Source organism: Convolutriloba macropyga, chromosome 6, assembly GCF_964194025.1.
Source record: "Convolutriloba macropyga chromosome 6, txConMacr16.3, whole genome shotgun sequence".
Taxonomy (NCBI): domain Eukaryota; kingdom Metazoa; phylum Xenacoelomorpha; order Acoela; family Convolutidae; genus Convolutriloba; species Convolutriloba macropyga.
This window is the reverse complement of record NC_134473.1, coordinates 16,479,792-16,497,066: the sequence shown is the minus strand read 5'-3', so window position 1 is coordinate 16,497,066 and position 17,275 is coordinate 16,479,792. Positions and strand designations below refer to the sequence as shown.

Below are 17,275 nucleotides of genomic sequence, written 5' to 3'. Positions count from 1 at the left end.
CTGGCATCTCTAGGAGCTCTCAGTTTTTCGTTTAGCGTCAGTCCTGCTTGATCTAGCTTTCGAAAGGCCCGATCTAGAATTCTTTTCTCTCTCTAGAGGCTCCTTAAGACCCTCGGTATCAGTGTACACTCACGTAATACCTGACCAATGTTGCTGCAGGCCTTGATCAGGTTTCTATCGGTCACAGATTAGTAAAAGAGAGATCATAGTGCCTTACGCTTTGATCGGGTAGAGGTCTTATATCCAACCAAATATTGAAAAGACACATATCCCTAATAATGTCCGCTTGGGAACAGCACTCAACCCCGTAAGGGCAAAATTACCCGCCTCTAAAAAAATAAACTACAATCAAACCTCACACAAAGTCTTGGTGCTCTCAGGTTACAAGCTGGCTGCTTTTACCCTGAAAGAGGGTCTGGCTGTCTGTGGTGCTCTGAGGGTGCCTCTCTTTCTGTAAAGACTCTAACTTATCTCTCATTCGCTATTAGCATTAAAACCAACGGCTAGTTACTGTACTCTCAGTGGACAAGCCGGTCGCGTTTCCTCTGAAAGGGGGTCGGGCTCCTGGAGGTGCACAGAAGGTTCCTTTTTCTTTCAGTCTTTCTTTATATCTTTTGCTTTTTTTCTCCTTCCTCCTTACTTTCCTTCCTGTCTCGCTCTCTCATTCGCCGAAAAGAGAACAAAAATCCTCAAACTAAAACTCCGCACTAAACAAGTAAACCAACAAAATTCCAATCAAACCAATTTCCCTGATTCGTTTCTCCAAACAAATATTCAACAAAAACTGCTTTTTAAACTCAAGCTAATCTCACTGCCTCCATCTTCCAGACAAGTATTCAACACAAACCACAAGAAACCAACAAATATACCAAAACTAAATGCAACCCAAAGATGAAATTACCACCTAACAAATCGCAATTAGCAATTCATTGCAAAATGACCACATCCATTTAGCATTCAGCAACAACGAACTATGAAAGCGACATCAGCGCTTCATCAGATAAAGAGGAACCTCTCGAAATTATACATGCTCAAAACGCGTCTGAAGTCAAATGTTGGTTACGTTGTTCCAACACATGTATGATCACCAAGCTTGGGCTCCAAATGGAAACCAGCAGAAAGAGCTTAAACTTGTGCAAAAAGGGCCACGAAGGGGATAATAGGCAGTGAAAAGACATAAAAAGAAAGGCTAAAACAACGCGAACTGCTCCCGATCACCTATTATCTCCAACTGCATGACGTGCATTACATCGTATCGATTCTGAAGGGAAAATTTGATGCTAACGCGGATAAATTTTCCTACTTGAATAGAAACACCACGACTTTACTGTAACATTGCCGACGGTGAATACAGCATAAATATAAATCAGTTTATTAAGTACAACTCAAATCAAAGAACAAGACAAGGCACACGTGAAGTTAGTGTTGCAAAAACAAGACTATCTAAAAGCGATGAAAATTTTTGGATAAGAACAGCAATCTTATACAACATTTTTTGTAGAACAACAGATCTAAGGAGCAAATCAAAAAGAAAAGAAAGGATAAGCAATATCTACACACAATTCCTTAGGAAACGATTTATGGAGAACGACCCCTGTTACGAACTGTAACATCCACACAAAGCTCATCTAACTGACGAAGAAGGGTGTGGACCACCCGTGGATGAATTTCAGAAGCCTTCTCTACTACTACTACTACTACTATATACCACTGGTGTACATCCAAAATTTGGTGCGCCTGTGGAAGTTTTAATCCGAACAAAAAGATCATGCCAGATATTAATTGGTGGGTTAACTACACCCGTGGATTCTCTTGAAGCGTATTGTACTACTATTACTATTCTATTGATGTTTGTTCAGCAATATTTTATCGTTTTAGGAGGTTATGGAGGTTCCTCCTTCAGCGCCATTAACAAATGACGGATTGAACAGGCCAGTTGATGACAGCTTGTCAAAATTGTGTGCCAAAATGGACCAGTGTCTTCCATCTAAATTTATTCAGAAGGAAAACACTGAGCTCAATTATATTCTGCACAAGGAGGAGGAGATGCTGGAATTACAAATGACCGCACCGAAAACAATTACATTGAACAGTGATCTACAAAAGGTCAAATTTTGACATTTTCTGGCGAATTATCTTGAATGCCTATTAAAAACATGTGATCCAAATTTGGGATAGGATTTCTCGTGAATCATCTTGAATGCATGCAAAAATGACATAAACAAAAAATTAAGAAAAATATGTAAATTAAGAAATGCCCCTCCCCAACACTGGATGAATATTGACTGGTCCGGGGCCCTCCCAGCACTACGTCTCCATAAAGCATTTCGTATGATAGCATTAGAAAAAAACAAATAATAACGAAAGTAGATGAGTCAAACTAACAGCCTCCCTTCTTCAACCACAGCTCCCATCGAGGCCTCTACAATTTCGCGCAGCCTAAGCGTCCTTAACCCACGAATGCAGAGGATAGAACTCCCCAGGAGAGCAAAGCTGATTTTTGTCCTTAGAAATGATATGATATCAGCATAGCTGTCCTCTTTTCGCGCAGAGAGCTTTGATGCCAGTTTTTTCAGCGCTTTTGAAGCTGATGGGCCAGCTCCACCAGTGCATGCCAAGAAAAGCGGACAAAATGTTGCTTTCTCAACCTCAGTTATTCTTTGTTCATATTTGTTCTTTTTAATAGATTCATGGTATTGATATCTAATCTTGCATCATCATCAGTTGTCGTTGATTTAAGAGCTAAGGTTTCCCCTTGCAACGACTGAAGATGAGGTTTGATCTGGACATCATGGAAGACATCACTTAACAAGTTCGCAAAGTCTTATGTACGTGTATCCTCCTTTCGGACAGTGGAGGGCATGTGCCAAACTGAAGCTTTCTTTGCTTGCGCATAGTGATGGCATATTCACTGGGTCCCAGCCATAGCGAAGGGATACGCCATCACGAAACTCGCTTTTTGTTAGGCCAAAGTGATATCGCTTCAATGGCATAGCTTTCAACCAGCTTGATGCACCCTTTTCACTAGCTAAATCAGGTGAGCGAATCTCGTTCTTATTCAATTGGCTCTTAATTATCGTCTTCTTCGATTTGATAGCAAGCTCTTTCTCCTTTTTTATGATTTGTTGTTGCTTTAGTTCGGCTTCGGGCAGAGATAGGGATAAGGGACTTGACAGCTGAACTGATCGCTCATATTCCTTAAGGCGGTCTTCAGGTTTAAGGATGTTCAGACCACCCTCTCTTACGGCAACGAAAAAATATCTCTGTATTTTGGAATGTAGACGGGATTCTTTAACAGATTGGGTAATAGCTCATCGTTGATTGATTTCTCACATTCTTTTCAGTATTGGGTTCTTGTACGTGCTAAGAAGGTCAATTTGTGCTATACAGATGAAGCGAACGGTTTAAACATTTTGAGGCAAAACATTGACATGAGCGGCAGCTGTTTTAACAACTATTTCTGTTGTTTTAGTGATCTGTCTACAAATTTCTTTTCTGCATTATCGGAACCTATTACCCTACCAAGTACTCTACAACCGTCAAGTGTTTCGACTTCGTCGTGAACAAAAATCTGCTGTGGTTTTTCAAAAAGATGTTCTTTGGTAATGATGTGGGATTTGGTAAGATGGTAACCGAAAGCAGGACCGTGTTTTCTCAATGAGTCAAAGCTTTTTCAAGTTATCAAAAGAGCCGACAGCGTCGCCATCGTCCGCATACCATTTTTGAACTGTGGAGCGATCGTCAAGAAGTTCATTTATGGGGATAATAGCAATTCCATACATCGACATCGCAATGGGTCGCCTTGGGTTGTAACTGCGTGAGAGAATATTGTTTGTTTGTTAATAAACAAATTTGATGGTTCACGATATGAATTACAGATAGAATGATAGAGAAAAGGGCATAATTTTTTGATGTTTCGTAAGGCAAGATCACTGTTGAGACTAGTGAAAGCGTTTTTTTCGTCATTAAGCAAGATCGCCTCCGAATCTGCCCGAAAGCAGCTCTCGGCGAATGGATTGCATGTTCAATTCCTCCTTTTTGAACCTCACATAGTTGCTGATCACCCTAGTATCTTGAGGTCGGTTTCAATACATTTGACAATAGTTCCTCCAATAATTCGCATAATGGCTTCCTCAATTCCTATTGGTCGTAAACTGGGGCATTTGTCAAGAGCTATCAACCGACATGAATAATATGGAAGAAGGAAAGTCAAATGAGACGTAGCTATGCGTATTGCTAGTTTAGCAATCTTTTTGCATAGATCAGTTGAGGATGACTTGAAGGATGTCAGAAGCCTTTGCCTTTCGTTGGCATCAAGACCGGAAGGGCCATGGCTTCCATGCGTCTTCATGGCAGACTTTCTAACCATTGAGGCATTCAGTTTTTCAAATTTGGATTGCTGGTACAGCAAACTTTTTGGATGTTCATTGCTTACTAGATAGTTCAAATTTGATTTGCATGGTTCCGGATGTTTCTCGCGTAAGACATCAAGGACTGTTTTCTTGTCAGATTTGTCAGTTAAACAAAGGAAAGACACCACCTTTCGCTACTTTCGGCTTCGAATGGCATTGGAAATTTTTCCTGTTGACATGTATTTATCAAATTCTTTGTATTCATCAACAGATCCTTTTGCTTTTGTTCTAGTCATATGTTCCTGGATAGCTTTTGCTTCAAGAAACAGAGTATCCCATTGATCTAGTCGTCTTAGAATGGTTTTGTTTGAGGCGTGATTCTCCGTTCTTGTTCTTGTAAGAATGAGATGAGGCATCACCATTACACAGTACATTGCAGTTTCTGCGTTAGAATCATTTAAAGTGGTAGACAGGATCTCATTCAAGGTATCGGTGAACTTAATGCCTGTCATGTTTCTTGGTAGCGTAAATAAGATTGCTTTCCAATGAACAACTTGTTTGTAGATGTTCTCCATTAGCTCTTCTTTGCTTTCCTCGAGGTTCATCCAGTAACTGCAGGTTTCAGGACAGGCTTCCCTAGAAGATTGCGATGTCTGGCTATCGGCCGCTTCGAGTTCTTGCCTCTGAGGAAATTACTGTTGCTTCCATTTTGCAGCTTACGCAGCGGAAGTTCGCATGGTGTTCTCGCCTAGCGCTGAGTCCACTACACTTTACGTGCTGGTAAGTCGCGCACGAGTAACATCAAACCCCTCCACCCCTGAGATGATTTGCACATTTTGAGAATTGTGACTGCTCGGACATAAATAAGGGAGGCTGTTAGTAGTCTGAAAACATATGATTAACTAACGAGTGAAGAATTCAAACATGTGGGTTAAATAACACGCAAACACATGGTTACCATAGAAAGAGAAATGTATACCATCTTTACAGAAGTGATTAAAAGGGAGATTGAAGTATGGGGACACAATTTGAATGGTTGGATGAATAAAACTACCAATTAATTTATAAAGAACATAATTTGGATTATTAGTTTGATTATTTATAAAAACGATTAATCGAGGAGCCAATAGTTTTTGGTACAAAGATGAATCGTGGATGAAATTTGTCAATAATTGTGTTTAATAGTTTTCCAGTTATTTGAAAAGTCATTTGCGCTTGCGTCGTGATCATTAAAACCAGCAATGACAGTTACAGTGTGTTGTTTCTTTGGACTATACTTTTGAAGAGTTCTGGTCGAATCATCAAGGGTAGCACCTCTGAAGGACTGTATGGTCGCCTTTGTCTGCTTATGGTCCCGGTACTTTGTCGGCGATGTTCCGATAACGAATCTGCTTGAGAAGCCTGAAATTCTCTTCGACTTGAAGTGCGGAGTCAACATTCACCTAAGAAAGACTATGACAATACATGGAAAACAAATGATCAAATGGATTTTTTGAATATTCACTTATGAAACAATTGAAAAATATGCTATGAAAAGAAACAATCTGGTGATATTGATGCCTGACGGATGTCTCAGGGTGTGCTCTGTTACGGGTCCCCTCACTGAATGGTCAAAACAAGATCTGAAGAACTAACTTAATTAATATCAAACGCTATTTAATAAGTTTATAAGGACAACAAAGTGGTAGATTTGGAATCTTTTCCGTTTGTACTCACCAGCTTAGTGGGGGCATATTATTTGCACCCCCTTCCCCACACCCACCCACCAGTCGCACGTGTCATATTTTTATATGATTATTTGCTATATAATGGGGCGTGCTCTGTATCTGAGGGATTATAACGTATCGTGGGCGTAAGCGGAAAAGTTCCAAATTTCGGTAACGAGGTTGGTCATTTGGTTAAAATTTATCGAGTTTTAGGTATCAGGCTAATAATCACAAGAACTTCCTGAAATAGGAGCAGGAACAGAAAACCACAGCCAAAGTTTCAAAGCTTTTGAAATTGCACATTCAGAGAAATGTTTAAAAATTATGCCGTGGTTTTCAATCGTCAAACAAAACTATTCCTCCAAAATTAGATCTTCAGTTGATAAGGTGTACGTATTGAGTTGGTGAGGGCAACGATTCTTTCACGGCTTGACTACTTTAATTCGCTTTTTTACGGATTACCTGCTATTCTCACGCAAAAATTTTAACAGATTTTGAATTTTGCATGCACATTGATATTTTGGCTCCGCAATACCAACATCAAATTCATGACAGTACGAAAAGGTGTTTGTAATGAATACTTTTTTGAATATATACGTCATCATCTTAGTTCCTTTGTTTCTTGTAATTTCGGTAATTTTGGGTAATTACAGTTTTCTCAGCTGATGTTTGTATAATACTCTTATTTTATTGATAAGAGTTTAACTTGCTTCTCAGTGGGGCATGCAACTTTCACTCTATACACTGAGTCTCTATGTGGAAGTGCACGATCTTTTGGTTCTATTATCCATTATTCGAGGGGATTATGATGTAGATATTAACGATATTGAAGAAGCAGTAGAACCACGTCAGACTGAACGGGGTGAATATGGAATCACAAAAGCGAGAATTAACAAAACTAACGACAACTTTTTTAGAAGGACGAAGTTGCTCTTCAACTACGTTTTTAGAGTTGCGAAACTACTTCTACAAATTTACTTTACAGAAAATATACTGGAATTTTTCAAAAATCATTATGTGGAAAAGAACAAATGCACATGGAGGGTGATTTGCAGATGTAGAAACTGCAACATACTAAACAAGATAAAACTGATCTGAACTGTAAATCGGGTGGAAACCCAAGAGTCATACTCTAAATCCTGCATTACTACTACTACTGCATACAGCCCTCAATAAAACTGTTATTGCGTTAACTAAGCATGGACGGCGGCGATATTTGTTTGAGAAGGGGTGATCTTGACATGATTTCTCAATGAATCGAATGCGCAGAAATTCATAAAGCTTTTTTTATCCCCGCAACTTGATCTGTTCTTCACCTCAGATAACCCTTGGAAAAATTTGCAAAAGACTTTTGGAACAACTGATTTTTTTGCACTAAATTACTAGGGGGAAGAAATTACACATCCAATCAATTTTGATCATGTGGTGTCCACCTCATGTCAGTTACTGACACTTACACAGCTTCATGTGCCCTGAACAACTGTCACGCTAAACTAGCAAGCCACATTAACTCGTCTGTAGCCATAACCAGTCATAAAATGCGGCAATATTTACACAAACGAAAAAGACGTTTCACCTCCTATAACCCCATGACATTTTGAATAAAAAATTAATTTGGTTAATCTGATTTTTTCGCGAAATAAAGGACGAAAATTTACATCTTATCAGTTTTGACCAAATGTACCCCTCCTGTTTGTTATTAAACTGCTTCTCAATGAGCTCTGAATAACTGCAACACTAAACAAACAACACAACTTAAAGCGACTGTAACAATCGCGATGCATAAAGGGCGGCCTCATTTACAAAAGCGAAGAGTAAAGTCATACATTTTTCTCAATGTGTCGACTAGGCGATAAGTTGAAAAAATTGTCCCCACAAAATTGATTTTCCCATAGCCCTAAGAACAGTTCCACAGATTTTCGGAAAAATGATTTTTTTGGCCAAAAAGTGCAAATATACCCCTACCCCCTGTATTTAATGCTTAACAGTGTCATCTACTACTAATCTGCAAATTCTCAATTGATGTATAGTTTTGTCTGCAAGCTAAAAATTTGTAGATTTTGTGTAATTCTTGTTTTCGTTTAATTCTTTATCGCAATGAAATAAAAATGAGTTTGTTAGACTTTCTGAAAACGGATTTCGGGTGAAACTTCGAAGATCGCTACGTGAAACAATAGCGTTTGTAATCTTTTTGGGTCTTTTTCATTTTATAAGAATGAAACAGGTTCTGGTGGCACTCTTTTCAAATAATTCGCAAAATCTGATTTATAATGTCAGCCTCATCTGAAGTTGCCAACACTTATGTTTTCCTTTGTGCTTTATTCGCGCTACCGAGAGAGGATCGGGTCAATCTGCGAACGCACATTACCACAGCCTTCGAGTTCAATTAAAATATTTATTGGAAGTCAATCGACTATCTGTCAATTTCTACGACTCGATAATTATATTTCTGTTAATTTTTTTTTGCAAATTTTGCATCGTTGGTTTGTTTTTGTCGAGTTCGTTTTTGTTGGGTGCAGATACTTTTGTTCAACTTCTCGAGCCGGATCGATAATTTTTGCTCGTTCTTTCCTACTCACCTTTGTTCTCCACTTGTTCATGGGCAAGTCAAAACGCTATAATATTGTTCAATGTTAAGATGATTTTGATGTTACAATGGATAAGAAATGGATAAGATAACGGGCTGAGATTTGTTTAGTTGATTGAGCAAACACGAGATGAAGCCAATTACAACATTGGTCTTGAGTCTGTTCTATCCGAGCGCAGTGCACAGCTCCTGGCAGCAGTGCAGACAATTGAAAGGATGTCGAAAGAGGTGACCGAGTTACAGCACAAGCTGAACAGTGCAATAGACTCATTGGGTCCAGAATCTCAATACTATAATTTACAGGTATTAATAATTTTTGATGATGCTTGGCTTCTTGAAGCTGGACGATAGAGATAAGCGACGGGCAGGAAACGTTTTTTTTCACGACTTCCCCGTCCTAGAATGAAAACAATCCTTGTTGTAGTCTACAGAAAGCATTCAAAAGCAGTCTACAGTTGTAGTCGTAAAGGCTTTTTAATAGCCGCTGTAAGCCTCTCAATGGCTATTATTTAGGCGCTCTCCCTTTTACAATTCAAAGAATTTGAATTGTATTGGGGCGCTGTCTTTTTTTACGATCTGTTCACACATTTTCATGGTTTTGAAGTCAAATTTGAGTGGTGATTTTTGGTCACGCCGAAACAGGAAGTGGAGCGAAAAAGCGAGGGGTTTTGCGGCGTGAAATTTTTCGCTCGAATTTTAAAGTAGAGTGAGAAAATGGTGTTTGAACAAAATTTCGCTTTCTCGCTAGTGGATTTTTGTTCACATGCGGCAATTTCACTTTAATTTTTACTGTTTTTTTCAATTTTTTGGATCGGTTTTTTTTAAATAGTTTTTCAAATCCATTCGTAGTTTATTCGAGGCCTAGTTTTTTGTTTGAAACTAATTTCTCTTTCTTGCTAGTGGTTTTTTGTTCACATGCGGAAATTTCACTTTGATTTTTTCTGTTCGATTTGTTGGATCGCATTTTTTTTGAACGGTTTTCCCAATCCATTCATAGTTCATTCTAGGACTAGTTTTTTGTTTGAACCAAATTTCAATTTCTCGCTAGTGGTTTTTGGTTCATCTGCCAAATTTTGACATTGATTTTCTGTTTTTTTTTTTACTTTTTTGATCTGATTTTTTTGAGAACTGGTTTTCCCAGTTCACTCATAGTCTGTTCTAGTTCTAGTTGTTTGTTTAGTCGATGAAAATTCTTTAAACTGTGCGTCAGGGCTTGTCCTGCTATGTTTTTTAATTCGCTTTACCTTCTGATCACGTTTTTCCTTTTACATAAGTCACGATTTTCACGTTTAACTTCTGACTTACCTCACTCACTGTTTCAACTGAATAGATTTTAAATTCTTCCAAGCATTGAATTACGCTATGTAGTGAATACGTTCAAAGTCAAAAGAGCAAGATCAAAAGAAACAGTTAGCATATAAAGCCCGGTTTTTAATTCGTAGTGCATTAGGTTATCAAATTTCATTAATACGATTGCTAGCTGGCATTAGTAGTATGCTTAATAGCGTTCAGTTTAGAAGCCGAATTGTTTTAGAATCTAACCGAACATGCTGAATTTGCACAATTAAAAAAATTTTGACAGTCAGAAAAATTTTTTCACTTTCTATCTCTTATATTTCTCTTTCGGTTTCAATCCCAATATGCTTCAAGCGAGTCTACGGCGGCTATTTTCCGGCAATTTGCCGGCTATGTTTGAAGTTTGGTTTGATTAATCTGCATTGTTTTTGTGCATTTGTCATGATTAATTAACCATCTGTGACAATGAAATTTGGCCTTTTTTGCTAAGTTCTCAAATAATTTGCGAAATGATCTGAAAATGGAAGTTGTAAGAAATAGCTTCAAAAATCACATGGGCGTAAAGTTTGCCTTAAATTTTTTTGTAAAAACAGTTTTAATGTTTTTGAATTCCGGATTTTGAGATTGTCAAAAACCTGACGTAATTTTTTTCTGAGATAACCTCTACAAAATGCTAGATATCTGAAATCGTCGAAGTGAAATTTAATTTTGCATAATTGATGAAAATTAAGGCCAAATTCACATGAAATAGTGCTAAAATTTATTCAAGAATTTGTTCCAAAAAATTTTTTGAAATGTATTTTTGTAGTGAAATTCTAGAAGTAAAGATCATCATCATGCTACCACCTATGTTATTCTGGGATGCCCTCACAAAAGTCGGAAAGTCTGAACAAATAGGTGGGCATAAAAATAGCATAATGTTCTCTCAAAATATGAGAACAATAAAAAATTTTTGTTCAGAAACACTGGAAATTGTTGAGATTTACAGAAAGGGGTTTATAAAAATGAATTTTTTCGGCAAGCCCAAGAGAATGCTCTTTGTACAAACAAGTAATTCTATTAGAGATATCTTTCCGGAGAGGATTCAGGTAATTTTTCATCAGATTTTCGGGCTAACTTTTTGCCATGAGACTTTATCTCCTTTTTTCTTTTGTCTATTTTCATGTAGGAGCCGATATGTATTCCACGAGAGATCATTTCTGTCTTAATTTTTTGCATCCATTAAATTTTTAGTTCGAACCATGTTTTAAAAGTTTACTTTCGTTGCATTATTTGGTTAAAAGTTGAGGGCTAACAATCGGTTGTGTAAAAATCCTTTGAAACTACTGTACTTCTAGCAACGCAGTCGATTCGGTTCCATAATGAAAAGAGCGTGTGGTTCGCTCATCCAATCGAACGTGCAAGTCATTCAATATAAAGTTAAACGCTGATTTCCATTACAGGTTGCGGTGTTGCAAGCAGACGAAGACTGCGAGAAACTGAATCGAGAGCTCTTCTCTGGTGAAAGTGACATGAGCTTAGAGAATTTCATCAAAAAATATAAATCACAAAGATGTCTCTACCACTTAAGAAAGGCCAAACAGGAACAGTTCGCGAGGTTAATGAGAGAAACTCCTAACAGTTGAGAGCATACCATTTTTTTCAATAGTATTTTAATTTATTATTTGAACATACCACTATTTTCTTATATGCCAGAGGCATAGGCAGCCTCAGTGTCTTGGGTACCAACTCATCAAGTCTGAGCAGAGTTTGTGTTGTAAGTTGTTGAAACAATGTCCTACAAATAACATTAAACACTAACTTTAATACAAATCAGAAAATTTTATAAGATTTTGATCCAGATCGTCTTTGATCCAGATCAGAAAACTTAGGGAGCTTACCTGATCACTATGATAGCAGATCCATTAGAACTGCATTAGTTGAAGAACTGCAGAAGGAAACCGTTCTTCCATTGATAATATCTAATTTTTGAGGAACTTCACACCCTTTAACAGGCTGCACTTTGATGTAATCGTAGTCTTTTTTTTGCTGACAAACTATATAGAGACAAAATTTGTATCTTGAAAATTGATTGCCCTCTTGTAACTCGGATTAGATTAAAATGTATGTGGAAAATTGAAAAGGCTCTCTTCAAAAAGTGTATTTTGTTGAAACGAATGCTGGCACCAATCTTGTTGAAGCAGCTGTTGGACCACTGGTTCATTCCATATTTCCATTGACGAATGGCATTGGCATTGATCTCGGGGATCGTACTAACTAATGCTTTTAGGTAACAAAGCACTTTTGAATTTGATTTTTGGATGCTTCTATGACTTTCAACTAAGGACATCACACTTATGTAGTGGAGGTTAAGTTTTTAAGAACATTTTTGCCTTAAGCGCAAAAGTTTCTCATAAATCAAAGTTAGAACATCTCTTTCTAAGATCAATCAATATTTTGAGGTTTTTAATTGCTCTCAAAGTTTTAAGCAATAATATTAGTCCTGGGATTTTTTCTTAATTCGAGTTTTTTCGACTGACGCTTTTGACCTTCGGTCCTCAAAAACGGGATAATTAAATCCTGGAGGCCATTAAGCCACCGAACAGCTCTTACAGCTTTACTAGACTAGTCCCTATGTGTACAAATCACCGAAGCTGCTGAGCAAATTAAATTTGTGTAATGGGAAGTTTTTTAGCGGTTTGACTCACCTCAGTCCGCGTCGACAACTGCTTTATTTTCTGCTCTAACGAATAGCTGATAATCGTTGGGGAAAACTGAAATGGATATGCCAATAGTTGTTCTTGCTTTGCTTCGGTAAACTCATCAACTGAGATTTAGTGTTTCTGAATGTTGTTAAATGAGGAGAAACCTCAGCCTACATTAAGTGAGAGGCAGGCCGATGAGTTTGGATTATGTTAGAAGCTCAGTAAAGTGGTTCTAATCTCGGCTATTTGTTAATAGCCGCCGTCAGCCTCTCAACGGCTTTTATTTAGGCGCTCTCCTTTTTTACTATTCAAAGAATTTGAATTGTATTGGGGCGCTGTCTTTTTTTAAAGATCTGTTCACACATTTCCATGGTTTTGAAGTCAAATTGGAGTAGTGATTTTGGTCACGTCGAAACAGGAGGTGGAGCGAAAAAGCGAGCGGTTTTGTGGCGTGAAATTTTTTCGCTCTCATTTTAAAGTAGAGTGAAAAAACGGTGTTTGAACAAAATTTCGCTTTCTTGCTAGTGGTGTTTTGTTCACATGCGGCAATTTCACTTTAATTTTTACTGCTTTTTCAGTTTTTTGGATCGGATTTTTTTAATTGCTCTTGAACGAAGTTCATAGCAATTATTGTAAACGTATGCGTCTTCTTTATGCAAAATTTTCGCTTGACAATTTTGACTTTTCGAGTGACTTTTACGCCCTTGACTTTTTGCGTTTCGCGTGATCTAAAGTTCTCTCTCAATCACAAATTCAAGCAGCTGAACTCAATGGGCGGCAATTTAATACTGAAAGTCAAATGAAAAGTGCGCCGAAACTTTTGTGTGCCATTTTTTACTTTAAATCTTAATAGTGCTATATGTTAACCTCTAATGCGGTTATTTGAAGCCCACTATTGAACTTCTTAGTCCCATTTAAGCTCCCTCCCCCCCCCCCCCGACTGAAGCAGGCTTCAATTCATTGAGAGCTCCCACTAGTCGTTCGAGAGCAATTCCTCCGACGTTTAGTTGGTTATGTTTCTAAATGGTTCCTCAAATCCATTCATAGTTTATTCGAGGCGTAGTTTTTTGTTTGAACCAAATTTCTCTTTCTTGCTAGTGGTTTTTTGTTCACATGCGGCTTTTTGACATTGATTTTTAGTTTTTTTTACCTGATTTTTTTTTAATGGTTTTCCCAATTCACTCATACTAGGTCTAGTTTTTTGTTTAATCAATGAACATTCTCTGAATTGTACGTCAGGACTTGTCCTGCTATGTTTTTTTAATTCGCTTTACCTTTCGATCACGTTTATCGTTTAACATAAGTCACGCTTTTGACATTTGACTTCTGACTTACTTCACTCACTGTTTCAAGGATTTAAAGTTTTTTCACGCAGTCAATCGAAAGATCAAAATCGAAAGAAACGGGGTAAACCGATAAAGCCCTGTCGTTAAGTCATTGAGAATTAGGTTATCAAAGTTCATTAGAGTGTTTGCTAGCTTATTAGCTTTCAGTTTAGAAGCTGAATTAAGTATAGTTTTAGCATCCAACTGAAACTGCGCGCTAAATTAGAAGAATTTTTGACACTAAAAAAAACAGAAAAATTCGGCCAATTCATCTTTTTTTTCTGTTTCAATCCCGATGTGCATCAAGCGCGTCAACGGTGGCTATTTTCCGGCAATCTGCCGTCTATGTTTTGAATTTCATTTGTATTTAAGCAATTATATTTTTGAGCTTCGTGTTTGCTAGGAAAACGAGGTTTTAATTGAAAAAATGGTTTTCCTCTAAAAATTTAGGCAAAAAAGGAAGCCAGCAAAGCTGATTTTCACAAAATTAATTGAACTAGTCATTATAAGCGAAAAAATACTTTTTGATTTTCTGCATAATAAAATTTGAAAAAAAAATCGAACCAATACTGAAGAAAATTTGAACTAAATTTTGTAAACTAACTTTTTAATAGCGTAAATTTTGCATCTTAAGCCATTAAGTACTAGAACATCACGAATATGCAAAAACGTATTATTAAATGACGGGTAAACGAGACTTAGCAAGTCTGAGATTGATCTGAGTGATTGGTTTGAAGAAAAATACAAAGTTATTTTTGAAGTCCTGAAAACAGTATCAGATTATAAGTTCACATAGTTTGAGGTTTTTCCAGTAAATGCTTTCCATACTTTGCACACACAATTCTTCCCTCTTTCAACTAGCAGAACTTGAGTAGAAACCAACGGCGGGAATACTAAAATAACCAACAACATGGTTGTTTCTGTTTTACAAAGGTTCTGTTATTTTTCTGTTATACAATTTTTCTGTTATACAAAGGTTTGGATTATGTGCTTTGTTCTATAGAAGGCGTAAATAATTTGACGTTACTTTAAATTGTTTATCTTTGATGGGCTACGTAACGGAAAATGTCTTCATTGAAAACGGGCTTGATCAGTTTTTTTTATGAATTGTTTTTGCTGTTGTTAATTTTGGTGTGAACATTGATTTGCAGTTGTGTTCCGGTAAAATATCTCGAATGCGAAAAGCTCACAGCAGTACCTTTTATGTCGAGGACTGTTGTAGCAAAACATTTAAGAATTAATGTTCTGAATGCTAATTTAACAAAAATTTCCTAATTTGAACGAGGATTTTTTTTAGTGCAATTTCGATTGTCCACAAGTAGAAAACTCATTATTCATTTAAGCAGCCGAAGACCACACATTCTCCATTAGAATTAAATCAGTGGCGAATTGTGAATTTCTACTGGAAAAAGCAGTTTACATGGTAGGTTATCCGGGTGCTCCTTAAGAGAAAAATTTAGATTGGATTTTGTAAAAGCGGTTTTCTATTTTTGCACCACGATATGCTTTTGCGCTAAACTTCCCTCTATTATAATTAAGTACAGCAGCCCTAATACAGCTATTAACTTTTGTCTTGGATTTATTATTATCAAGAGCTCCGCAGATGCTCCTTAGTGAGTGAAAATACTAGTTAAAACAAATACTAGTTAAAACAAACCTTGAGTACTAGTTAAAACAAATACTCAAGGTAATGTACCGCTTCGGAATTATTAGGGCAGGTTTAGACGTACAAGTTTTGTTTTAATTTCATTCACAGTAGCATTATCAAGTTGTTGATATTTTTCAACTTTGATCTGCCAAAGTTTTGACAATTCAATTTTTCTATTCAATTTGAAGCAGTTTGAGTTAGTAAAGTTGTTGGTCTTTGTATGACTAAAAGAATATTGGTATTAGACAGGTTTTTAGCTGAAGCAAATTTTTTCATGACCTGAATTTTGACTTCTTCCTTGTCGATTATTTACCACTTTTTGAAAATTACACTTCTGTTTTCCAACATTGGATATTACCAGTAGATTAGCTTGTAATGTATAGTAATGAGGAACCGCTGGTAATATTCAAGGTTATTTTGAGATTTTTGGATCCTATATAAGGCCATCGTACCTATCCCAACCCATCACAACTACCCCTCTCCCCACCTAACACCACCTACACACACTCCTAACCTCATTCTTGACAAAAAAAATGGTCATTTCTATTTTTACATTGCTTTGTTTGTTTTCTTTTTCGGTGATTCTGGTATCGTTATGGTTTTTGTCGCTATTTCGGATATTGGCAGGGTTTTTGCGATATTTTTGAAATAGGCAGAGTGCGTTAAGAATGTTTATTGCACGACTCTTTGAGTCGTTCTCGGTATTCTACCGCATAGTTTTTTATGCACAATTTCTGCATGACTGTTCGGGTGACTTTACGACCTTGACTTCTTCGTTTTGCGTGATCGAAATTTCTCTAATTAACAAGTGTCAGCAGTTGAACTGAAGTGGGGCCGAAACAATACTAAAATTCAAGTGAAAAGTGTGCCGACATTGATGTTTGTATCACAATGCAAAGAATTCGAATTGTATTGGTGCGCTGTTTTTTTAAAGCTCTTTTCACACTTTTTGACATTTTCTTGTCAATGAGAACTCAAATTGGAGTTGTGATTTTAGTCGCGCTGAAGTAGCAAGAAGAGTGAAAAACGATAAGTTATAAGGCGTGACATTGTTTCAAATTGCTTTGAAGTCAGTTAAGAAAAAGATGTTAAAACAGATTTTTTTTTTGTTTTTGGAAGACTTTTTTTCACGAGTGGATATTTGACTGTTTTTGCTCTTTTCTCTTCGCCTTCTGTACGAATACTTCTGGAAGGTAATTCGTGTGTTCTAATAGTGCATAATTGCAGTTGTTTAAACCAAACAAAAGGCAACTAATAGTTTTCTAGACATTGGGGCTCTTTATCTTCATAAAATATAAGTGTAATCTTTTGGATTTTGCTTCTTTTCGTAGTTTTGTGGTTTTTATATCTTGTCTTATTAGTGAGGGTTCTTGATGGCTCTCTATTGAAGTTTATTCAAATTGATTATTCTAATTTTTCATTCAAAACTAGGTTTAAACAAACCTGAAACGACTTGGTTTCTAAATATTTTTACTTATTTTTTTAGATTTTGCGTAGTTGTTTTGTTTGTTCTGTATTTTAGTCTCTCAAATGCAATATTTCCAGGTTCACTAATAAGTCATACTTGAATCTATTTAATTGTTTAATAGTTAACAGTCTTAACCAATTTGGCTGGACTTGTTTTAAAAAATAGTTAAGTTGTTTTGGATTTTGCCCGTTTATGCTAGTCATTAGAAA

At 36.8% G+C, this 17,275-nt stretch overlaps 3 protein-coding genes across 4 annotated transcripts in view; 1 reads left to right on the top strand and 2 right to left on the bottom strand.

The window, feature by feature from the left end:
- LOC142341529 (persulfide dioxygenase ETHE1, mitochondrial-like) overlaps positions 1 to 6,020 on the bottom strand; it is a 520,203-nt gene extending 514,183 nt beyond the window's left edge. Inside the window, exon 1 of the mRNA XM_075392528.1 lies at positions 6,008 to 6,020. The gene's annotated coding sequence lies outside the window, so the exon portion shown is untranslated. The remainder of the gene's footprint in view (positions 1 to 6,007) is intronic.
- Positions 1 to 6,022, bottom strand: part of LOC142341527 (eukaryotic translation initiation factor 4E-1A-like) — a 544,656-nt gene extending 538,634 nt beyond the window's left edge. For both annotated transcript variants that reach the window (XM_075392526.1, XM_075392527.1), the window contains exon 1: positions 6,007 to 6,022. The gene's annotated coding sequence lies outside the window, so the exon portion shown is untranslated. The remainder of the gene's footprint in view (positions 1 to 6,006) is intronic.
- On the top strand, positions 1,844 to 11,614 carry LOC142341530 (uncharacterized). The gene is made up of 3 exons (XM_075392529.1): positions 1,844 to 2,106; positions 8,757 to 8,948; positions 11,384 to 11,614. Exons 1-3 carry the CDS (start codon positions 1,885 to 1,887, stop codon positions 11,564 to 11,566), a joined length of 597 nt encoding a protein of 198 aa, XP_075248644.1. The 5' UTR covers positions 1,844 to 1,884; the 3' UTR covers positions 11,567 to 11,614.
- Positions 11,615 to 17,275: the final 5,661 nt, after the last annotated feature.